The sequence below is a fragment of the Grammomys surdaster genome, unplaced genomic scaffold (assembly GCF_004785775.1).
Source record: "Grammomys surdaster isolate TR1022 unplaced genomic scaffold, NIH_TR_1.0 125953, whole genome shotgun sequence".
NCBI lineage: Eukaryota > Metazoa > Chordata > Mammalia > Rodentia > Muridae > Grammomys > Grammomys surdaster.
In genome coordinates, this window is record NW_021620773.1 from 527,234 (window position 1) to 553,694 (window position 26,461).

The 26,461-nt window shown below is 38.7% G+C and overlaps 1 protein-coding gene across 1 annotated transcript in view; it reads left to right on the forward strand.

Moving 5' to 3' along the window:
- Nucleotides 1–26,461, forward strand: part of Cpne8 (copine 8) — a 166,950-nt gene that overhangs the window by 31,425 nt on the left and 109,064 nt on the right. Inside the window, exons 4-5 of the mRNA XM_028753660.1 lie at nucleotides 16,841–16,944; nucleotides 20,606–20,645. Of these exons, the coding sequence (XP_028609493.1) occupies nucleotides 16,841–16,944; nucleotides 20,606–20,645 (144 nt within the window). The remainder of the gene's footprint in view (nucleotides 1–16,840; nucleotides 16,945–20,605; nucleotides 20,646–26,461) is intronic.

Here is a 26,461-nt window from a genome sequence, read left to right on the forward strand (position 1 = left end):
TCTCTCTCTCTCTCTCTCTCTCTCTCTCTCTCTCTCTCTCTCTCTCTTGTTTGTTCTTTTATTTGGTTGTGCATTTTATTTGGTTATGCATTGGTTATACAGTTTCCTAAATGTCTTTGCAATCCCCTGACACATGCTCCCAGTTCCTCTTTTTCCCATCCTGCTTATGCAGTATACAACTCTTGACAGACCATAGGTGTCACACAGGGGTGAGGAGTACTATGATTCAGTAGCCAATAAAGGAACCATGGTAAATACAAAACCAGGGACTTAGCCAGTGCAACTGCGGAATGATGACAGTCAGAAAATTCATTACATAAGGGGAATGTGAGGAACAATGTTGTAAAATGTTCACAACTGCACTAGAGTGTTCTTGTTGAATATTAATAAACTAAATTCAAAGCTTTGGTTAAAGTCAGTTTCAGGGGTTTTGTTGTTGTTGTTGTTGTTGTTGCACAATTAGTGAAGTGATTCTTTTAAAAATAGAATTTTCAAGCTCTTTTACCATAACAATGGATAACAACTGTTTCGAGCCATTCTCAGTTATTGGCTAATTTAGTTTTTACAACAAACTTAAGAGGTATGGGCTATTGTAATCATCTAGGAAACAGAAGCACAAATGGATACGAACCTTGACCAGTGATACTTGGTTATAAATTTAGAATGGCGCTTTGAACCATGGCTGTCTGAAACTGTTGCCATTAGACTACTCTTGTATACACGATTATAATCCAAATCTAGCTATTACGTCCTGGTTTTATAAAGGTAAAGGCATTTCATGTCATCGGGGGTATGTTGTAATTACTTCTGAAACTTGAGTCTAAAAAAACCAAAACCAACAAAAACCAAAGTCATATAAGAAGCTGAGGCTTACTATTTAGGTGCCATAATGTTTGCATTCTGTCTAAACTCCACCCCCACAGTTACCTGGCAACAGCCAGGTACACCTGACCCACTATAAAAGTGTCTGCTTCCCCCCTCTTCTTTCTCTTGATCTCTTGTTCTTTTCTTGCCTTCTTGTGGTCTTCCCTTCCCCCCTCCCTTCCCATTCCCCTCCCCCTCTCCTCACATGCTCATGGCCGGTCTTCCCTCTCCCTCTCCCTCTCCCTCTCCCTCTCCCTCTCCCTCTCCCTCTCCCTCTCCCTCTCCCTCTCCCTCTCCCTCTCCCTCTCCCTCTTCCTCTCCTTCTCTGACTTTCTCTGCCTCTATTACCCTCTTAACTCCCCTCCCCATGCCCTGAATAAACTCTATTCGATACTATACCATCATGTGGCTGGTCCTTCGGGGGGAAAGAGATGCCTAAGCATGGGCCCGAAGAGATACTCCCTTCCCCAATACCTCACCACACCCCCATAGAACGTATCTCCCCTCTCTTTATCTTTTTATAAGCACATCACATATGATTAAGATAAAATGCCGAGGTATAATAGAATATTCTGCTGTTCTGTTATTTGTCATTGAGAGAATTGAAAATGGCAGTTATAGGAAACCATGTTCAAAGGACTACGTGAAAACCAAGCAGGACCCAGAGCTATCCTGGATGGGTAGAAGCCATGGGTGAAGACTGAGAAGCACTGGATATCTTAGCTTGCTTGTTCTTCTACTAAAGAACACTAAAGTTTGGATAAATTATAAGGAAAGTATTTATCTCTCCCTGTTTTGGAAGCTGTGACGTTTAGTACAGATGTGGAGGGGACCGTGTCTTTCAAAGTTTTATTACTTCATTCAATGGTGAAGTGAAGAAGGGAAAAAAGATTGGGTCAGGATGGAGCAGGGATGAGCTCACAAAAGCATCCTTATCTCAGTAACCCACTGTCTCCAATCAGGAGGCTGCTTCCCTGGAAGAGCCATTATGTTATTAGGAGAACAGCACACAGTATTACTGTCTTCAAAAGCCTTTCACTCAGCCCTGCTGTAGGGGATGAGGGAATAAGATATCTAACATGTGAACTCCACTCAACCATGGATAGCAAGGAGAAGGCACTTTCAAGGGAGTTTCAAAAGAGCTGACAGGATCAACACAGAAGAGAACAATGCAGGAGCATAAAGAGGAAATGCAGACACAGGAGAGAAGCATGACTTAGCCCTCAGCAACTAAAGGCACTGAAAAACAACAAAACATACCCTATTTGATACTTAACCCCCATGACAATTCTTAAAGACAGATTCCTTAGCTCAAGGAAGGTAAAAGTATCCTTTACATTTCCCAGGGTAACGCGGCGCCTCGTTTCTTGCTGACTCTGTGCATTGTAACACGAGCAGTGATGATTTCAGCTCCTACAGTTGTTCCAGTAATGAAATATTAGTTGCTAGCAGCAATATCTGGCATACAAGTACTTAAGGATACACTGGGATTATAAGAGGGAAGATGACTTTTCTAAAAACAAAACCAAAGCAAAGCAAACTACTACCAAGCAGCAGGTAATAACTTTCTACACTGCAGGATTCTATTCTTGGTGCTTGCCTAGCAAATGATACAAAATGGTCCTTGGGGTTTACTTGGCCTCAAATCCAATCTGTAAGTGTGGTGTTACACAGCTGCTAACAGTTAAGGCAATCTGTTGCCACCCTGATGAATGTGCAATGCTTATGAAGAAAAATGCATTTACATTGAACTGCACGAAATTGCCATTTTTATAAGTAAAAAATGGTTGTCCTTAGGCAATTTCTGGTGATTCGGCCTAATACTCTTGCTCTCTAGTGTTCTGGGAGCAAATTCAAAATGCTCCTTTCTGATTTCTATGCTTCAGTACACAGATGAGCAGGTATGTGTGTGAGGAAGGCTTCTGTCTTGAAATAAGAGCTAGCCCCTGTGCCATGTGAATGAAGGAAGGTTTGTTTTGAAAACAGTACAGAGTTTGGATAGTCACAACAACCGCCCTCAGAGTCTTAAAATATTTTCATTTATATGTGGGTATAAAGCAATCAAGTGGGACACTATAAGGAAGACCTTTTGCAGTGTTAGAGAGTTTGTCATATGAGACTGAGTTCCTAGCGACTGTGTGGAGGCATCCTGGATGTCTGTGACAAGAAACTTCCAAATGACGGCTGTGCTAACTCAGCAGGAAGGGCTTGTTCTCTGTGCTAATATTCTTGCATATTTGCCATTTCACATTGTTAGGGGCTTCAAAATAAAACTAGTAACTGTATCAATTCTTTTGAAAACATATTAAGTGTTGAACATTGTTTTCTCAGGATGAGACATATTTACCTAGCTATTCCAGATCAGACTTAAAAATAGAGGCACTTTCTTAATAACTTCACAAAAACTTTTTACTAATCTCGCCAGCATTTAGTGAGGACTAATTGTGTAGCTGGTATGCTGGTTATAAAAATGGAGTTTGCGTACCTCAAGAAGTGTATGGTATAGTTAGTTTTTTCAGCAACCTTATATTTGTTTGTGTATCCAAATTGGCTGACTTAGATACCAACTTCACTCCACTGCTGTTTTTCATCTCTCTAAATTAAGGGTGATTTATCAAAAGCATTAGGTTATCACGAGTTCATGTTCTGAGATACATAACATTTAGATAGCAGAAATTAACTGGCAAGATGATTCCATAAGAAGCCACATAGTTTAGATAAATACAAGTTCATCTTAAAACACTTTGTAATCCAAACCCTGATTTGAAATTGTATCTGACACTAGTATAATTATATTTTCTTCAGTATATCTTATCTAACGATCATGCATTATGAAAAACTCATGAAATAACGGATGGATCTCTTAATACTCTCAGAGCCATAAATGATGCAAGTTGTCATAAGTTATAAAAACGCAAAAATGTTGCATGCCAATAGAGACTTGGAGAATGCTGTTAACTTCTGTGAGTTAGAGGTTAGTTCTTCAAAATGAATCCATTTGTAAATTACTCTTAAAACATTTAAATTACAGTCGATTGCGGATTCCATGTGTTCCAGTGTGAGGGGAGCACACAGCTCTCGTTTATAATTTTCAAATATCGTTGCTTGAAATGATTAACCTCGTTGGAGTTGTCTCGGGTGGGTCTCCTTTCATGTACACTTAGTTCAACATTGACTCATCTCCACGGTGAGTCATGAATGTGCAACAGCTACTGAGAAGTCACTGCGAGATTCTTCATAGCTCAGCTTTCACAAGTAGGATTTCTGCCGTGAAACACATGTGTGTCTTTATCTTGTACCCTTGAAATCCTGTGTTGTCATTACAGACCTTGTCACCTTTACTTCGTAGAATAAATATCAGACTTTATTGTGTTTTATTGGTACTTGTATTAGTCGGGGTTCTCTAGAGAAACAGAGCCTGTAGAACAAACAACCATCCCTACACACACACACACACACACACACACACACACACACACACACACTTCAGCTTAGGAAATAATATCCCAAGAGTCAAACAGCAGCTGTCACACATCTGAAGGGCTGAGAATCCAGTGGTCACTTGGTCCTTGCATCTGAGTACCACAGGGGATGGAATGGTACAACAATGATTGCTCGTACCAGAGCTACCCAGAACCTAATAGTTGTTTGTTGTTTAGTCTATACTGGACTAGAGGAGAAACAAAAGCCCTGACTAGAGGATGCATTAGAGATTGCATTCCTCAAAAAACAGGGGGAGGGGAGAGGAAATCAAGATCCCAACTCTACCATGAACTCGCCCCATCCTGAATGCTATAAATATCTCTACTGAAAGAAGAGTCAACAAAAAGACAAATAAAAAGAGAAGGAAAACTCAGCCAACCTACTAACTCCAACACAGAAATAACACCACGAATAAGTAAGATCACATCTCCTCCTAAACTCCCAAGCCCAGAATAATGGCCTCTAATGAATGTGACCAGAAGAATATACAAAAATGAACTCAAGATAATGATTATGATTGTGGTCCACTAACTCAAAGAAGACAAAAGCTAAGAAGATCAGTAGTATAAGGAAATTAATACAAGACATAAAATTAATAAGGATTTCTAATAACCTAAATTGAAATGACGCCAGAAATGAAAAACCTAACAAGCCAATTAAAAACTTTAGTGGAACACCTTGCCTTCAGTATACAGAGCCTGGGGAGGGCTATCACCCTGTTCACGGCAGCGAAGTCTTCTGAATGTGTGTAGTTTCTCTTCTCACTTCACTTGTTAGCATCTCCTTCAATGTGGATAATTCCCTCCATTGTTTAGTTTATTTTTTTTAAGATGGGGTTTATGGAGGTATGTGATCTCAGCTTTTGTTTCCTGTTCTATATTTCTAAAGGATAGCTCTGCTAGTCTTCTTGGTTGTGGTTAACTTATTTTCTATTATTTTCATGTATCTCTCTCATGTTTTGAAAGCTTCCTACTGACAAGTCTGCACTCAGGAGTTGGGGCACGCCTACCTGTTATGTTTTTACTGCTTAGGTTATTAGGATAGAATCTAAAAAGGGTAATCTGACTCTATGAGCCTCTTTTTGGGTCTAGAGTATGTCCTCATGCCTTACAAAGGTTCAGACCTGCAGTAATAGCTTTAATTGTCCAGATAAAAGCAGCTGGATGTACCAGCTACAGAATTCTATGCCACACTTAAAGCCACAAATTCACCAAACTGTACCATAGCCTGCAATATAGCTCACTAAGTACTATGTCGCATCAGGTTTGACCAAGGGCTATCCTGCTACCTGAGGTCTAATGCTGAGGTAGATTTATCACTCAAGATACTGCAGTCACTAAGTGTGATCAAAAGAGAAGCCCAGTGGACTGAAGTGACATCGCTCCTTGATGTTGGTCCTCTTCCAAAGGTCCCAACTGTGGACAGTGGCCTATGAATGGCTCTACCCAGTTTTAAGTTTCTGTGGCCTGTAATGGATTCCTAGGCAAAAGCCTACACTGTTACCCTGCTCTACAGTGAGTGAGTAGCCTTGCTTTTACTCTGCCTTGCAAGTTTGAGGTGGTGTGGAGAAGCCTGACTCTTGTCCTCTAGAGCAGACACCAAAGTGGGTCATACTCTAATTCTATAGCTGCAAGAACCTATGTAGTCTCAGCGGTGTACTTTAGCCCAAGCTGCAGCTGACAGTAATATAGGACAGAATACAAGTCTGTCACATTAGGACATTTAAGGTTAATCTAGAACTCTGCTGTTAACCCTCTTGAAGACAGCTGCAACAGCCTGAAATTGGGGAAGGGTGATAAGGATAATCCTTTGTCCCCAACACTAATATAAAACTGGGTCATAGCTGAATCTCACAGCTTCCGGACCTGAGCAGTTGGGCAGGAAATTGTGCCCACTCTGTGGCAGGTCTGGAGGCTCCGTGTGCCAGCCCTGGCCTGGATGTGGAACCCAGTGTAGGTTCTCAGGGTGGTGATCCCAACACTGAAATCTTACTACTCTCTTTGCTGAGTAGCATTGGGGGTGAAAATGGAGATGAAGATGCGGGTGGAGGAAGTCAATTATAAACTTCATTTACTCAACCATTAGGAGAGCACACACTCTCAAGAGCAAGAGCGCGAGTGAGGGAGAGAGGGAGTGAGAGGAAGAAGATAGGGCGAGAGAGGGGGGCAGGAGTGGGGGAAGGGGCTCTACATGGCAGTAGACTTCAGAGTGGTGAGTCTGACTATGCGTTTAGTTTTATCGACAGCATTTAAATTAAGTCAGTCTCCAAGTCAGAGGCATCTTGTGTTTTGCTATTCGGAATTAAGGAAGGGAAAGCATTGGCCGACTCTTTCCTTGTTACTTCCTCCGTCCTTTCTGAATCTTATACTAGAACCATGCACTGTAACTCCTCGTCTGGAGTCATTAGCTGTTGGGAAGATAGTTTGTTATGAGAACAGCCATTCTAACTTGTGTGTTTGTAGGGATGGATGCTGTAGGATCTTAGCTACCATTTTGCTTTGCTTCTCCATATTGCACGTATTTTCTCCATATTCAAATTTATCAACTCAATTTAGATAATCACCTCTTTATAATAACATAGCTTAAAGTTACTGGTAAATAACTTCTGCCCATTTTGTTTTGAGTAACATTTCACCAAACCTTGCATTTTAGGAGAAAAACTAGCTTGTTTAACTAGTATTTCTGAGGGTTGGAGAGGCAGATTATTGATTTATAAAAAAAAAGAAGAAAAAAAGAAAGGAAGGAAGGAAGGAAGGAAAGAAAGAAGGAGGAAAGAGTTGCTTCAGCTAATGAGCAAATGACCCTAATTTATCTTTTTTCCTCGGAGGAAGAGGACCAATCATATAAACCTCAGACTAAGCAATTTGTTGGAAAACGTGTATCATATATGAAGTATGATCTAACTGTTATGTAATAAATATAGTGTGTATTCTCCAATAAGAATTGCCCATGTAAATCAGTCCATTATTTTTATGTATGTGCTAAATCATGACACTAATCATAGCGTTGATAGCTAAAATAATAAAAAAAGTAGCATGAAAAACAACCTTATGAAATATTATTAGTTTTAGGATTATGATTTACTTTGAAATAGGATTTTTGGATAAATTTTTAAAATAATGGAACCTGAAAACTGATGAGATTAATTATGAAAGTTAAAGAAGTATGGTGAAGGCTGAATTTTTTTAATGGTTAATGTTTCAGGTGAATTTCTAAAAATAGAAGGTCCTAGAAGCCCACAGACTGTCCCATTTGTAAAACATTGATTTTAGCAAGATTATTATAAGGAAGTCAGTCACACAGTTTCTCCTTTTGCATCTCAGTAGCCATGCCTCACTGATCAATAACAATTGAAGTTCTCAATAAAGGCTTAGATTTTTCATTTGTTATTTCATAAATACATGAACTTCAGATCAGTGATTTGTAAAAAAAAAAAAAAAAAAACTGCTTTGGATAATGAGCCACGTGACCCTGTTTTATCTCTTTCCCTCAGAGGAAGAGAGCCATGCATTCACTGATGAGGTGAGAATTTAACTTTCAAAAGCAATAATATGAGGATGTAAGTCTTGCGTGTGTGTGTGTTTGTATGTGTGTGTGTGTGTGAGTACATGTGTACAAACATGAGTATATGCATATATGTGTGCACCTGGGTGTGAAAGTGTGTGCACGGGTGTGTTCTTGTGCGTGCGTGTGCGTGTGTGTGTGTGTGTGTGTGTGTTTGTGTGAATTTAACATTAAAGGTTTATAGTCTTAAGTGTATTTTTCTCACTGAGAGATTCTGAGGAGTCTGTCTTAATCCTCTGTCTGCACTACAGTTTATTATTTCTCTTGTCTGATGATCTGCCCTCTGTAGCTCACTAATAAATGTTTCTTATAAGATAATAATTGACTTAAGATGTAGCCTAGTACTGGTGAAGTTTCTATTGTGCCACTATTACTCATTTGACCTAGGCTACACCTTGATAACATTTTTCTCTGAACAGAGCCGATATGGCTGATGTCAGGAAAAGAAGTTTTTAAGTCTTATTTCTAGTAATTTTCCTCTGAAGTACTTTAACAATCAGTTGATTTAGAAGTCAAGAAAGAGTATTTTCTTCCCACCATTTTCTGACACACATTTCTAAATAGAAAAAGTAGGTTTTTATTCTAGTAGTATAAGCATCAAACAAAGGGAAACTTTGAAAACTTGACTGTGAATTATTTTTTATTTTTTTGCCTCACAGTTTGGAAGAATATTTTATTCTAATAAAATAAAAATTTTACATTTATTTTAAATAACCAAAAGAATTTTCAATTGATAAAGAAAAGGGCAGTCTATTAATTATTAGATGATGAAAATTTATATGGGAAAAATCTGTATGGGACAATCTGAACAAGACAAACTGATATATACTTATTGTACCATAGATTATTTTCAACAGGCATATACCTTCTTTATATAAAATTATATTTTAATTACAATATTTCACTGCTCTCTTTTCTCCCTTCAAACCTTCCCATATACCCCTTCTCATTCTTGTTCAAACTTATTAGCTTTTTTTCAACTGTTATTACAAGCCTATATGTATTAGATAACATATATATGCTCAAAATATGATCTGAGTCCATATTATGCTACTTGTATATATGTTTTATTGTTCCATCCATAATTATGAACAGAAGTATTCATCCTTTTCATAATACAAAATAGCTGATGTTCAGAATAAGAGTTTTTTTCCTCCATGACTCCCTCAACTTCCTATCCACTCAAACTTATTTTCTCTATCCAGAAGCCAAACAGTCAAACAAACAAACAAACTCAAATATCCAAAACAAAACCAAAGCATATACACCACACATACACACACACACGCCCTACAAATGTTTTGTGTTGGCCAACTACTTACTCCTGGGAATGGGGCCTTCCCTGCATATACCCACTGACACTTCATTGAAGAAGACTGATTTTCCCTTCCCAACAGGTATAAATTGTAAATAGCTTCTTAGTAAAGTGTGGAGTTTTGTTTCCATGACCATTCTCAATGCTGAGATCTTGTCTTGTTTGACCTTGTGCAAGTCTTGTTTGCTCTGTTGTCTCTCTGTGAGTTCATATATATATCCACATTGTTGTGACCAACTGTGCAACTATACCACCTGATTGTTGACAAAGATGCACAGAATACCTCATTAGAGGCAATACAGCATTATGAACAAATGGTGCTGGAAAAAACAGATAACTAAAAATTGAATGAAATTGTATTACCTCTAACTCTGCACAAAATTTACTCTGGGTGGAATAGTAACTCTGTGTGATAACCTGAAATACTTTAAGGAAATTAGGTAGACCCTTCAAGGTACAGTCATAGAAAAGAACTTTCTGAACATGACCGATGATTAAATGGAACTTAATGAAATCATACAGCTTCTACACATCAAAAGAATCTGTTGTCTAGTGAGGAGATGGGTGACATAAAAATCTTTGCCAACTGTCCATCTGACTGTGCATTAACATGTGGAATAGACAAAGAACTAAAAAAAAAAAAAAAAACCTGAGCATCAAGAAAACAAACCATCTAGTCAATAAATGAGCCATGAAACTCAACAATGAGTTCTTGAAAGAAAAACTACAAATGTCTAGTAAGTATGTCAAGAACTTTCAGTATCCTCATTTATATGGGAGATTCAGAGGAAAATAGCCTTGTGTTTTGAGTCTCATAGCAGCCAGAATGGCTATTTTCAAAAATATAAAAACAAATTATAATGCTGGTAAGGATATAGGAAAAGGAGCTCTTGTTTTTATTGGTGGGTGGATAAACTGAAGAAGAATTTCTAGAAATCAACATGGAGGTTTCTCCAAAATGGAAAAATAGGTCTGTTATAGGAACTGTCTATAACATACTTATAGGGCTCCATATCCTTCCACATAGATACTTGCCCATCAGTGTTCATTAATGCTCTATTACAATAGTGAAGAAATGAAACCGGTCCAGATATCCATCAGTTGATGAGTGGATAATGAAAATATGGTCAGTATACACAATGGAATCTCAATCATTAAGAAAAATGAAAATTTCAGGAAAATAAACAGAATGGAAAAGAATCACATTGAAGTGACCAGACCCAGATAGACAAATAAATAAGATATAAAATAAAATTTAAAATGTATTAATTATCTTTGAGAGGAGCCAAGTCCTATAGATTGAAAAGAGTTTGTCCAATGTGTTCTGTGAAGCCAAGAGGTCTTTTAGTCTGCTGAAAAGACATAATATTTACATTATTTCAGGATGGCTCTGGCTATGGAATTTATAGTGAAAATAGGAGAGATAGAACTAGGAATTAAGAACCTTTGAAATCATCCATTATATGACAAAAATCATGAATTAAAATTTGTAATATGAAATTATCAAGTGGACCATTGTGATATGTTTTGAAGTTAGAATTGATAATTTAGGAAGTAGTGACGGAGAGACATCGGTAGGTTGAAAATTAAGTTGTTGATATTGGTAACTTCCCTTTATGGTTAGAGTATAGATCAGTATAGAATCGATTTTTAGCAGGAGGTGGGCCAAAGTGCCAGGATTAAAGAGGGTATGGGGTAGTGTCTATATTTGGATGATAATTTTGAAGGTCCTATAAGAGTATCAGATGTGTATGTAACTCAAGAAACCATCTGTGTGCATGAGTCTTCACAGCTGTGTGCACAAGTCTTCCCTAAGGTGACTCTAGGCTGGTCACATAGACGTAGAATTCACCATCAAGTAGGTGAGTTGTAAAGTCAAATGTATAGTCTTAGTCTGTTCTGTAATGCTATGGAAGAGTACCAGAGCAAGTAATTTATAAAGTACTGACACTTATTTTCTCCCTAGGTGTTGTTCCTTACCTGTACTTTTTACTGAGGCTCCCCTTGGTGTGTTTTCACATGGGAGAAGGTGGAAGTGGGCAAGCGATAAGCCTCAATCCCATATTCAGGGGTGAAAACATTAGAGGCCTTATCTCATCACCAGTTTTAGAGAGGACACGTGAATAGAAAAAGGCCAAATGACAGCCCCCCTGAAGCATGCCTATCAGGAGGTCAGAACTTAGAAGTACACACTACAAAGAAGGAATTGAATGCCTGAGGATGCTAAGGAAAAATGTAGTCACCCACGAAGTCATAAAGCTAGAACAGCATCCTTCAGGAAAGATGAAGGGTGGAATGATTAGCTATGTTAAATAGGCTGAGAAGCCATGTGAGACCAAGGGCCCAAAATTCACACTGAATTTAGCGTCATGAAGGCCATGGGAATGTCAGGGCAACGTGTCAGAAGATGTACTGAGACAGACAGTCATGATTTATACGTGATTAGCTAAGACCAGAACCCATTAGTTTTCAGTAGAAATAGCATAGTATACTCAGCCCTCACTGCTATGAACAAGAAATAGTAAGAGTGTTCGTGGCTAATGAATTGAGGGATTGTGGGCTGACAATTCCATGTAACCTCTGCTAAGACAATTCACTCTTCCATGTTCTCAGTACAGGTTTGGGTTGAAGTTCGAAGGAGGGATGGGTATTGGGAAACACGGCTAACGGTAGAGTGCTCTTTGAGTGAGTGCTTTGGTAGCTTAAGGCTTTCTGCTTCAGTTTAGAACCTGTTTTAGCCCCAGAAATTGGAAGCTGTGACAGATTCCCTTGGACCACGGCTATAGCTGCATTTGAGTGTGTGTGTGTCTGTGTATCTCTGTGTGTGTATTTGTGTGTGTGTGTATCTGTGTGTGTGCCTGAACACAGGGGAACCATCAATATCCATAGGTGTCTGTGTACGAACAGTGTATCCCACAGATTCTCTCTTCTCAAGCAAACTTGTTTCAAGTGAACTCATGACTGTATGTGAGAGGCTCTGGCCAATTCCTGAGACGGTCTCATAACATCATTCCTGTGGGGCTAATGAAAAGGGCGTGGCTTTCTTTTTTGTTTGTTTGGAATTTTTGTTAGTTTTGTTTTTGTTTGTTTGTTTATGCTTTTTGAGACAGAGATTACCGTGGCTGGCATGGAATTCATAGACATCCGCTGGTCTCTCTGCCTCCTGGGTGCTGGGATTAAAGGTGTGTGCTCCACCATTCCTGGGTGCTTGACTTCCTTTCAATGGTGTGCTTCTCTTTAGCATGACCTTTGCTCCCAGCTTGTTCCTTTTCTGATAAGGGGCTTCCCCAAATATCTTTGCTTATCTGTTTTTCACTCTTGACTCTCACTATAAATCTGGCTTCAAATAGCCATTAGAACCCATGCTATAGCACAAATGCTCCCTGGGGCAGCCCCAGTGGTTCTTCTTTCTTCTTGTTTTCTCTTGAGGCAGCAGAGGGGGGAGAGCTTCTGCAGGGATAAGACTTAATTTTACCAGATATTTAGGATTGCTGTATGATAATAAAATGTTTACCGATTTTAAGTCTAAATCACTTTGCTTCTGGAACTGACCTGCCTGTCTGAGTTGCTCTGAGTCTAGAAACTGTTTAGCAGTTCACCATAAAACAGTAAGGGATTACACCTTTGTTCTATCTCTGCAGAAACTGCATGGCTCTAACTCTCGGCCTGCTAGTTGAAGACAAAGAGGGAAAAAAAGACACTTTGAAAAGTGGTTTTAGCCTTTATTTCTAAGTTCTTCAGTTCTCCAAAAAGTTTATACAAAAGTTCTCCAAAAAGTTCTCTCTGCTCTCTTCTTCTAACCTTTTTTTCTCCTGCTCTTATGTCACAATAATACCCTTATTTGCAATACGATAACTCCCATTGCCTTTACTTTTAAATTTTTCTTGAGTTAAGTTCTGTCTAAAAAGTTCTTGAGTCTTGGCTAAAAAGATCTCTAACGCTGGGCAGTGGTGGCGCACGCCTTTAATCCCAGCACTTGGGAGGCAGAGGCAGGTGGACTTCTGAGTTCCAGGCCAGCCTGGTTTACAAAGTGAGTTCCAAGACAGCCAGGGCTACACAGAGAAACCCTGTCTCGAAAAACAAAACAAAAAAGCGAAACAAACAAACAAATAAACAAAAAACAAGATCTCTAAGAAGAGGGGGAGAAGGGATCTCTCCTCTGTCCTCAGCACTTATACATCTTTCAGAATATAGGATCACATGGTAAAAAGTTCACCACAAGTTTACTCATAAATTCAAATAATAAATTGAATAAGAAGTTTACAACAGAGAATGTTTACATGCATATCCACTAGGAGTAATTATCTGACTAAACATTCACCTGTCATTAGCTACAGGTTTCATGTAGAGTTAAGAAACATAACTTTTGTGACTATGTAATTATTGAAGTTTGTATAGCTAAACCCAGGCAATATTTTATCTTCTGTTCTTGCACCTGTAGTAAACTGTTAGTTCCCTTTTTATGACCTTTGATTAATAGTTTCACAACTTCCTGGAATGTGCTCCAAATAGTAGATGCCTGCTTGTTATCTCAGAAGCTATCTCAGACACTTGAAGACTGGTAGGGTTTTCATTGCAGTTTTGACTGTCAGAAAGGATTTTATAGCAGTCTTGCTATAAAAGAGCTTAATAATTACTATAATTTTAGGAATTCTTATAGGATCATCATTAAGAATTAAGAGATCATCTATTTGTCTATGTAGTATCACTACGAGATAGTACACCTTCATTATTCTGCAGAAATCTGCTGAAAAGCGTGGGCTAATACCTAGTGATATATATCTCCAAGGAAAGCATATTAATAGCAGAAATATTTCCTAAAATGAAATTCCCTTGGGCCTTGGTTGTAGGAGAAAATCTGCTGTAGAAGAAAATCTGCTGTAGATTTTAATCCAAGGCAGACCCATCTCAGGCAGATCACCTGCTTATTTTTAGCTTCTCCCTGATGGTTCCTGACAAAATATATGCTGTCTTGGAATTTTATCTACCATATCAATTACTTCATTATTTTGGATTTCAGTTTCGATTATGACATGAACAATATATATAATATATAATATATATATTTTTTTTTCTCTACAATATAAGAGTAATGTCCTCTAGTCCAATGCCCAGTGTAGTTCTCATATGTGTTTGGAACCTCCTGAGTGGCATATCTCTGAGAGTTTCATGCCAGACAGCAATGTTTACTGTCCACATTCTGATCAGTACTCTGGTCTTCTGAGTTCCCACCAGAACCGCCCACTAATTTCTTAGATACTTTATCTAGAGCGGTGGTGCTCACCCTTCCTAATGCTTTGACCCTTTAATACAGTCCCCCAGGTTGTGGTGACTACCGACCTTAAAATTATTTTTAGAGCTACCTCACAACTGAAATTTTGCTGCCGTTATGAATTGTAGTGTAAATATCTGACTATTTCCAATGAGAACTGATACTCTTGAGCCTCTCTAATATACATCTCCAAACTCTTTAATGTTTCTCCCACAGGTCAGTCCTAATGGACTAAGCACCATTTATAAGGCTTAGTCACAGCAAGAGGCCAGTTCTCTGACATAATCACAGTGACCAAAATTTCTCATAGAAGCGACCTAAGGCGGAATGTGTTTCTTTGGCATTCTGTACGTTGTAGTGAAAAGTCATGTGAAGCAAGAAGTCCCCATGTCAGCCCGCAAGCACATAAAAGGGACGCAGGAAGGTAGGAAGGGACTAGGGACTAAATATCCCCAAGATCCCAACTCTAGAGACTCAATTTGTCCACTAGGTTCACCTCCTGAATTTTCTAGAACCTTTCAAAACGACTCCACAAGCTGGAGAACAACTCAATGAGCCTTTTGTAGGGTCTTCATACATGGATGGTAACCATTGAATTAGTTTGTTTTTGTGATATTGGTTCATGATATAAAATATTGTTCAGTGGCGAATTATTTCTTTGTGAGGGAGTGATTAGTTGGCCATAATGCAAATAATTCTTTTTTTATTGGATATTTTCTTTATTTGCATTTCAAATATTATCCCTTTTCCTGGTCCCCCCCCCATCTCCCCTGAAACCCCCTATCCCATTCCCACTCCCCTGCTTCTATGAGGGTATTCCCCCACCCACCCACCCACCCACCCACCTACCCACCTACCCACCCACTCCTGCTTCCCTGCCTCGAATTCCCCTACACTGGGGCATTGAGCCTTCATAGGACCAAGGGCCTCTCCTCCCATTGATGCCTTACAAGGCCGTCCTTTGCTACATGTGCAGCTGGAGCCATGGGTCCCTCCATGTGTACTCCTTGGTTGGTGGTTTAGTCTCTGGGAGCTCTGGAGGGTCTGGTTGGTTGATATTGTTGTTTTTCATATGGGGTTGCAATCCTCTTCAGCTCCTTCAGTTCTTTCTCTAACTCCTCCATTGGAGACCCCACTGGGGACCCAGTGCTCAGTTCGATGGTTGGCTGTGAGCATCCACCTCTGTATTTGTCAGACTCTGGCGTAGCCTCTCAGGGGACAGCTATATCAGGCTCCTGTCAGCAAGCACTTCTTGGCATCCACAATAGTGTCTGGGTTTGGTGACTGTATGTGGGATGGATCCCCATGTGGGGCAGTCTCTGGAAGGCCTTTCCTTCAGTCTCTGCTCCACACTCTTTCTCTGCATTTGCTCCCATGAGTATTTTGTTTCCTTTCATTATATAACCATTTAAATATAAAGTTTAAAGCAGCCTTTGGCCTTCACATTGAATAGGTAAGCTTGATTCTTCATTTTCTTATTTAAAAGATAATACTTCCTGGAAACTTAGTAAGAATAGGTTCTCTAGCAAGACAGCCTGCCTGCTTGATTGACTAATGGCTTCACAGCTAAGGTTAAAATCCCCTCATTAAACTGGCAGCTGAAGGTGAAGACTATTAGCTTAGGATAAACGCACTTGTGTTGTATGTGTTTGTACTGACTTTTGGAGTGCCATCCACTGACTTTCCTTACGCCTAAAGAAGAAAGGACCAAAGTGCACCTTTCTTTCCTGATTTCTGCTCCCTCAAAATAGAGAAATGTATTTTTCTAAACTGAAGTATTAACTATCTTTTTAAAAAAGCATACAAGATTGGTATATATCATTATAATCTGTCAATCTGAATGAAATTGTGCCATAAGTATTGAATAATTACACGAAACTTCTACTGAAAACATGACTAGTAGACCTTATTGTGTCTATTATTATTCCTGTAAAAGTCTAGCATGAGAGCTCTGAATATTTGGCCTCTCTAATTAAGAATACATATTATCTATCTGACTTTTTAAAAAGTGTTTTATTTTTTTTAAAAAAGAAATATATTGTATAGATGGATTCTTTAGGTTAGAAATGAATTTGTTTTTCAAGTTAGGAGGGAGGGTGATGTATTGCAACCACTGGCTGAGTTTGGAATGAACTCAAGGACATGTTTATTTTCCTGAGAGAGTTCAAGTGGTGGTTTGATCTTTAGGTACTTCTGTCTAGAGCTGTCGTTGATCAAGCCAACTGGGTGTTGATTGCTCATTTTTTTTTAAAGGAGCATGGACATTGAGTGCTACACTTTGAAGTAAGTCACCATGTAAGGCTTGTTTTTAACCTTTGTGCCTCTTCTGTTTCTGTCTATAGTTTGGAAGAACTGAAGTGATTGATAATACTTTGAATCCTGATTTTGTAAGAAAGTTTATTCTGGATTATTTCTTTGAAGAAAGAGAGAATCTTCGTTTTGACTTGTAAGTTCTACTAAAACATGACATTATAGACATGACTTTTAAGGACTACTTGAGTATCACAGTCTGGACTGTGTACCCTGAGTACTCAGATGTTCTATAGAAAGACAGTTTTAGTCTATTCAGCCAGAGGCTGAAGCATAGTATAAACATATCTTTCTTTCCCCCTTACTATCTTGAAATATTTGACTAGGTGAGTAGACAGCTTAGTTACGCTGGGAAGTGTAGGTGGCCTTTCTCTCAAACTTACATATACCCCAGTGGGTTTCTTCGATCTCGGAGTACTAGAAGGGAACACAGCCAGCGTGATGGCTAATGGCAGATGGCTCAATTCTCCCTGCGGCATGCTAGCCTAGCACTATCTCTGACTCATGATGGCTTCCCTAGATACTTACATCATGCTTTTAAGGCCAAGGGTGGTAGATCTAGCATTCAATTTATATATATATTTTTTTTGATTTTTTTACACCAAACCAACCATATTAAAGTACTATTGCCAAGTTCAAAACCCTGACCAAAGAAAACACAGGGCTAAGTTTTTCTCCATTAATTTATTTACTTATTCCCTTTACATCTTAATCGCTGGCCCCTCCTCCTCCCTTCCTCTCTCCTCATACAATCCCTTCTGCTGTCTCTCATCCTCCATTCTTCCTCCCCTTCTCTGAAAGGGTGGAGACCCTCCTGGATATTTCCCTACCCTGGTACAGCAAGTGCAGGGCTAGGCAAATCCTTTCTCACGGAGGCCAGACAAGGCAGCCCAATTAGGGGAACCAGATCCACAGACAGGCAAGTTTTAATTCTCAGCTATATTGAGTCCTTGTTCCACAGAGGTGAATTTTGGGGATGAATAGGGTTTGGACATGGGTGAAACGAAACCTGAGATGGGGGACAGAAAGAAATGTGTACTTATATTCAAAATAATTAATGATTTTTGAATTTCAAAAGTATTTTAAAAGGTTAATGCCTTGTATAAATCATTGAAAAGGTGATGTCAGCCTATTAGTATCTATAAATACTTTTTAAAAACAAAAGATTGTCATCTTACTTAGAAGAGTCCCAATTTCCCTCCTAATATAAAATAAGTTCTTTACTGCTAGTAATTGTTTTTATTTTATTCTGAAATATATGTAACAAAATAATTCGTAATGCTTCCTTTCAAGGGTGCTAGATGTTCATCAAATTTAGGAAGCAAAATTTATGATATTCACATTAGACTTTTATTTTCCCCAAACCTCTTTCTAAATAATCAAATGAGAATGAAACAATGTCTTCTGCCCACCCTTGACCATGGAGGCTGCAACATTGTTACTTAACACCTAGTAAGAACTGCGGGATAGAGGCTCACTGCTCCCTTTGCTCAGCATTTACAGCAACTGTTTCTGAAATGATTCATCTAGCATAACATCATGGTATACTCTTCACATTTCCTCTTTGATTTTATCATAAAACAAGTCACTATTTCATGATTCTTTATTCCGTTTCCTTTTTCTTTCTTTCTTTCACATCTATTTACATGTTCTTTCACTTAAAAGTAATAGATACTCATTGTAAATGTAAAATGATATTAACTATTTGAAAAATAAGAATTTTATTGTTCTAATAAAAAAAGGTGTAAATAATTCACTGTGTCAATCATCCGAGCTTCTTTGACAGTGACATGCATGTGGGAACTAAAGCAAATGTATTTTCCTGTGTCTCTAAGTTTTCATGTGTTTTTCTATGCCACAAAATATAATTCATTTATTTTTATGGCTACATGACTATTACTGCAAGAATATAATGTATCAGGAAGCAGTTGTTGATAAAACTACTTTCAATAAAATTCCTACTAGGGACTTAGAAGAGTGACCTCCTGGGATAATGACTGGGCATCCTGGCCTGTCATTTATTATCTTCTATGTGCAGACAGTCACTAAGCAACGTTGTAGCCATGTAGCATACACTGCTTGTGTTCTAAGCTGTGAGGACCACATAGTCCTACTTTTTAATAAAGTTAGAAGGAAAACTCCATTAAGAAAGAAAGAGAGCTAGGCCTGGTGGCTCCTGCTTGAACCCAGCTGCTCAAGAGGCTCAAGCCCTAGCAATGTACTGAGACTTTACTCAAAACAACAACAAATTAAATGGGGAAAAAAGGATTAAGAGTCTGGGTACACAACAACTGCAGCAGCAGCAGCAAAAAGAATAATCATTGACACTTTTGATGCTTTATAAACTAACAGATGATCTAAGATCTACCAAGAAACTATGTAAATGTCCTGACTTTGAGATAATATAATAAAAAAGCTTTGTTAAATAGGCAAAGAAGAGTGTGTTTTAAGGTAATGTCATGATGAAAACGTGGGCCTTTTTTCATTTAATTGAACATGCCCCACTTGATAGCCCCAGTCCACATTAGCTAAGAAGACATTTTTCTGCGGCGTTAGTTGAGAAAGACCTAGCCTAGCTTTGATTCGTAATTCATATCTGGTGTTATTACGGTTATTTGTTTTAATGTTACCCTTTAAAAATCTCGACCATGCCATTCCTTAGACAAGAAGTATTTCTGCGCTAACATCTATAGTTCTGTAGTAGAGGTTAGTGTTTTGCTGATTTAAATTCTGGCCCACAGCTGTTCAGAGTAATGAGCATATCCTGGCATGAAGGACAGGGTTCTGCCATTATTCTGAGGTGAGTTTGCACTATGAAGTTGTAAATCAATTTGCTATAAATATTTTTCACCTGGCAGTAATTATGTCTCTTCCTAGTCCTGGGAAACTGGGTATACTGGGCATATTGTGCACAATGGGTATACCAGGCACACTGGACCTCCAGTGTATACTGGGCACACTGAGTATACTGGGCACACTGGTACACCCAATGATCTCTTCTTTTCTGTTTTCTCTTTTTTTCTATTATTAACTAAGATGTTTTCCTTTGTTTTGTGAAAAGATTTATTTAGATGAGAGGGAAAACTTTAACCTTAAAAAAATGGCCTTGAGTTTTGGTTAAAAAAAAAAAAGTTATGCATGAGTGTGAAAGGGTTTGGTTTATAGAAAGACTAGTCCCAGGACAATATTATCTAAGAGCCTAGCATGACGATATTATTTTGGCCATGTCGAGTCTATTGAGTCATCCTGGATTCTTTCTAGGAGATCATCCATTTCCAGTAACAACTGATTAAAACAGAAGATTTATCATGTTCCCATGTAAATTCCTGTTTACATAAAATATAGTCGCCCTATGTCTTGTGATTGGAAAAAAAGTAGTTTCTGTAACTCCAGTGAGTTTTCAACCATAACAATAGTATCTAAGCTATCAGGTAAGACCTATAATGTATATAATATGCAAGTGCTATTAATAAGACATGCTTAGCTTTCATATCCAGAGAAAAAAATTCCATTTTAAACAGATTTTGAAGTCATTTGAGTGGCAATAAGGATTCAACGAACAGATCGATTTGCAACTTCTCAAACAAACAAGAGAGTTCATACTTTGGGTTCTGTGGCATTCAACTGACCTAGAGGTGCCACGTCTGTCATTGGGTGTTTGGAAATTTAAAATGTTACTTGCAATGTCCTATTGGTTATTGTTAAAATTAATTTTTACATTTGTGTGTTCTAGGAAACATTATTTTTTAGCTGTATTTTTGTAAGAATAATTTGAATTTCATACTTTCATTTTTCAGATATGATGTTGATTCAAAGAGTCCCAACTTGTCCAAACATGTAAGTTCATATTTTTATTATTATATACTGTTTCATAATATGTCCATTTGTATATTAATGCTCATTTGATAATTTAAAAATTATATTTGATGTGATGTGATTCTCACAGAAAACAAATAACATTTTAAAGGGATGTTGGAGTCACATTTAGAAAGAGTTTATTGAAAGAAATTACCTTTTCTCGGTAGAATGAATCAATGTTTTCATTTTGTTTAAGTAAGACGTGGGCCTATTGTATGTCATGTCAGGTAGAGCAGTATGAGATAGTGAGACAGATTGTCTGAGTAGGTTCCATGTTGGAGACATTGGGAGGTACATGAGTTCTAGGCAGAGCCATTGTCCTGCCTCCCAGTAGTTCAGTTCAGCAGAATTTCTTCACATGTAAGTTTCTTAAGAGTGCAAGACATTAAAGGATATGCTCACAACCAAAAATATAAGTACAAGATATACTTGTCCTCAGGTCAAGCCTTGCCTGTTTCTCCAGTCTCTTCTCTCTCTGTTACCAGCAGTAGTGCCATGCAGTCTGGGTGCAGTAGAGAGTCAGAGCTTGCTGTGCTAAGCAGGGTAGGTGGAGAAGACAAAAGGAAGGTACTAGGGCAAAATACTGATTTATCTTCTTGTTACTGATGTCAAAGACCAAAATTAGATCAAACTGAGTAGCAAGGTCTATTGGCTATTTCTGCTACTATGATAGACTACTTTGACAAACAGCAACTTAGAGTGCAAAGGGGCTTGTTTTGCCTCATAATTCTATATGGAATGGCAACAAGACATGGCGGTGGCAGCCTGAAGCAGGACAAGCTGTCAGAAAGCAGAGTGATCACATTTCATCCACACACAGGAATGAGAGAGGAGAGTGGAGAGAGGAGAGAGACACCAAACGGAGAAGCCCTAAAGCTGTCCTAGTGACCAGTGACATACCCTATTCAATAAGGGTCCACTTCCCTACAGGTTCAATCACCTTCCCAAACAAAGCCACCAACTGGGACCAATTAATCAAATACATGAGCACATGAGGGACATTTCACATTCAAACCATAATAGGAGGACTATGTGAGGAACACATACAGTCATGTTCTGAAAAGGCCTCAGCAGGGTTCAAAGTGAGCTCTGCTTCTACAGATGTAGAATTAGCAACCAACGTTGGGAAGGCAGATAGACTCTTCCTTTGTTGTGTAAACAGAATAGTTGGCTGTACAGTATCCATTGTAGCCTACAGAGAAGATGTTGTCATTTCAAAGAAGAGAAGAATTTATGAAGCAGTCACAATCTAGGAGATGGATTTTGGTAGAAAAGTCTCATTTCTCTAGTTCATTAAATGAGGCATACTATTTAATTGTGTAATAGAGAACATACTAGAATTATGCAAAGAAATACAAAAAGAACCATATCCATAATGACTTTTCTATAAACTAATAAAAAATGTTGTAATATGCTACTTCCTTCCTATTAGTGGAGGTCACTGTGGTGGGCATGCCACCAGCTCTTTATGACGGGTACATAGCATTGTGGCTGGACATTGAGAATGTGTTGTTGTCTCTGATAGGTTTATAACATTGTGCCTGGGAATTGACAGTGTTTTCTCTTTGCAACAGGCTGGTATTGTGATAGGCCCTTGTGAATGTATTTGCATATCTTGCTATTAGAAATTTTCTAAATGTTCTTAGGAAGAACCAGGCAAAGAATCACAGCTTCTAGGCATGATTGTTTTGATAGAAAGAGCAGAATCCACTCACTACTCATGTGGACTGGAATCATCTCAAGGATATGAGGCAGAGCTTGGCTATCTGGTCCGAAGCTGGGAACTGGAGAGTGGGTGGGGACCAGGGTGTTTTCTCTCTTCTCTGTCCTTCTGAGGCCATGTGATCATTCTGTTCAGCACCTCTTCTGAGCTTCTGTTCTGTTTGCCCATCATCATATACCTGACAAAGAGGCCCCCTTCCCCTTTATTGGACATAATATGAGTTACCATTTACCTGGGACATAATATCTATGGTTTTATCTTAATTGTTTGTTTTAGTTCAAACTTCTCTTCAGTGTAGTACCAGAGCAGTTAGAGACATTTCCATGGTGATGGATGTTCGGAGAGTATGTATAGAAGTATATGTAGGCCCTATTAATGTAATTGCCTTCCATTCTAAGAAAAAAGTATGTGAGGTATATGTACCTCCAACATGACTGGATATATTTTCCTTCAATTGACAAGTTATTATTAGACTTCATGATATAAAACACATGCATTCCAAAATATGGGATTGAATATATTCTTTTTTCAAAAAATTATTTGGTAGAAGAGTATTTTCTCCCCAAGAAATAATCTCATTTTTCTCTCACCCTAAAACGATTTGTGGGATCGAGCAGATGACTCAGCACTCAAGGGTGTACATCGCTCTTGCAGAGGACATGATTCTGTTCCCAGCACCCACACAGGGTGGCTCACAACCCAGTGTAACTCTAGCACCTTGGGGATAAAGATCCTCTGCTCTCTGTGGCGCCTGTACCTGCATTCACATACCTCCTCACAAATGCATGCATCCATGCATGCATCCATACACATGTAATTAAAAGTAATAATCTTTCAAATTCAAATTTTCAATGTGATACTGGTCTACCCTCATAGCACCTCTTCCACCCTCTGTTTCTAATCTTTCATCTTGATTTCCTTTGCTTTGCTCTTTGCAACTAACTGGATTCTAGTTTTTACTTCTAACGCTACTCCGATGTAACTGAGATAGTGACCACTCCTCAGTCTTCATCTTATGCATCTTCTTCCCTTTGGAGAGAACTGACCCTTCTCTTCAAGGAAATAACATTTTCCCTAAATTGCCTGGGAATCCCTCCTCCCCTCACCCAAGACTTTCTACTTTTACAGCACAAAGCTCCTTTATCTCTCCTGCCTCCCTGGTCTTAATAGTAATGTTTCTCATGTTTTCATTTTCATTTTTATATCAGCTCTCTGTGGAATACTTTCTTCCGGATAGCTGTCATATTTCTATGTCTTGTGCGATGCCAGAATGTCTGACTTTGAACTCACAAACAAATCCAATTTTCAATTGCTTGTTAAATACTTTCCAGTAGATAGTCTATTAAAACCTAAAACTAAAATGTCTGTGGTTCGTTATCTTTTTTGTGCTGTTTCTATTCTCTGGGAGCCCAATCCCTCTTCAGTTTCCTTACAGTATGTGACACACTGTTACACACTTTCCAACTCATATACATTCAACAGATTGTCACTCTTGTTCATGTCGAAAGAATTTGTTATTTCTTCTTACCTCTCTTGCTGCTTCTCTTTGGTGCTCTCCTTGAAGGATTGCCTTCCCCAGAGTTTGCATTATCTAAATCATCTTCATTACTGTATGTATAATGTATTTAAAATATATCCTGGAACCACCAACATAGCTCATCAGGTAAATGTGCTTGCTGTTGGCCCGACACACCCTCAGCTTGATTCCTAGGACCCACGTTCTGAAGGAGAGACCTGACTCCTGAAAATTGTCTTCTGATCTCCACCCATGCCCTGCACACATGCACACCCCAACATGTACACATGTGCATACATCACACATATACACACATGGATGCATGTGCATATGTGTGTGCGCATACACACATGTATGTACCCACACAAAGTAAGTGTAATAGAGAATTAAAAATTCGTATATTCAGTAGACAACACAAATGATTTAATAAACGCCTGAGCTGCTAAGTGGATAAAGCATGTCCAAAGGGGGAAAAATATGTGGGTTTGAATTATTGTAAGAATTGCTGGAGATTATTACCTTGAGGTTCTGTTAGAAATTAATAACTCAAACTCTTTGTTATTTGAAAGCACTGAAGTACAGATTGTAGGTAAAAAGCACAGAGTGCATTCAACTCTAAGCAATTCAGATGCATTTCGAAGATCAGAGGAACCAATCAGCAAGCTAGGTCTGTCCCCAGAGAGGCAATCTCTTAACAGCAGAGCTGTCTCTACCTGCCAACTGTGCATTGTGAAATACGAACGGAGTCATTTAGAAAACACTGCTAAGTGCACAAATCCCCATGCGGGCGAACTCACTTAGTTGTTTTTGCAAATGGGATCTGGTGGCAAATCATTTCTTGGAAACAGATTTTAAAATCAGTGATTTTGAAATTTTAATTTTGATGATTTGGGGAGGATTTCCTTTTTAGGATGACTGTGTTGGTCATCAGATAGTTAAGGACCCTGGGTTAGAAATCTCTTTTAGCAGGACGTGGTGGCACGTGTTACAGACATTCCAGTCCTCAGTCTCCAGGAATTTAAGGGCAGCGTACATACAGTGTCTGAATTTAAGGCCAGTCGTTTCAAGCCAGGTAGGGCTACACAGTGAGATTCTGACCCCCTAAAACAAGAAAAGTCATAGTACTATCAAGGAAAATGGATGTAGAAAGTAGCCCTGTAGCTTTGGTTTGGGATATTGTTACACGAGACAAAGGTGGAATTTTAATGAGTTTCTCTGGCAGCTGGAAGACTTTCAGCAGGGGAAGTGCTGGTTCCAAGTGAAGGGTGATGAAATCCAGACTTTCATTTCATCATGTGATTGATTCCTCCAGTGGATCCCCAAATAAACACGTTCGCTAAAATATTTCCCTCCACATTAGATAGTGTGAGCATGATTCTTTGAGGAACTAGCAAAGCCATTCATAGTAATAGCGTCGGCAGAACTACATCCCACACTTTCATTTACATAATTTAATTTCATTGGTTCAGCAATCCACAAAAGGGTTAAGAACAGTTTCATAGTTGGTGTGTCTAGGATTCTTGTCAGTGTGCCAAGGTAGATGGCATTAAAACTGTAACAATGTGTAGCCAAGGGGCAAGCCAACATGGTTGTTTGTTTTTTTTTCCCCTTGCTGGACTTCAGAAGGTGGTGCTGAAATTCTTGTCTCAGATATGGTAATAGTTCATTGGCTTCCTTTGGCCATCCATCACTAACCTCCAGTGTAGGCTTCTATGGTCTTTCTTGCATTTCCTAACTATTCTGCATATAAACTTCCTCCTGTGGGTTAATTTTATTTTACAGTTTCATTTGAAAAATGAAATGTTTGGGCCATGATATGTGTTTTCTCTTAGGAACAGGTTCACAGACAGGAGAAGTTTCTTTCATTAGAATGTAAAGTGAAGTGTGGTGGTACCTTTTCTTATTTCTGACACTAAACACCTACCAAAAGTAAACAAAATTCCTGAATAAAATAACATAGGGAAGAAAGCATGGGAAAGTTTAGGTAGGAAGCAGTGGCTGTTAATTACATCATGGTAACTGACAAGGATTCAGAGACCCTGAAGAGAAATAAGTGCAGGCTATTCCTCTCCAAAGCTCATTCCCAGGAAAACGTTAGGGAGCCCCTGGAGATTTCATAACCTTGCAAAACAGAGCCACTATGTGGGGGCCAGTATTCAGATATATGAGACCGTGGGGGAGAATTTCATATTAAAACTATAATGCTAAATGAATCTGCATATGACTGAACTTAATTTTAATGTATGTATCTGTACGGTCTGTTCAGCAGTAAACGTGTTTGAATCAACTCTTGCATCACAAGAGCAGAGAGGGAAGTCACCAGTGCAAAGCATACCTACCCTGTCTCTAACAGCTAACACTTTGTTACTATGGAGGTAGGGTGGGCCAATTTATTCAGTGAAGATAGATGCGAATACATGATTTAAATGATTTATTTTCCTTATAGCACATATACTGATGGCTACAGGGTACAGATAGCATAATACTGAGAGGAAGACAGGAGAGAGAGAGAGAGAGAGAGAGAGAGAGAGAGAGAGAGAGAGAGAGAGAGAGAGA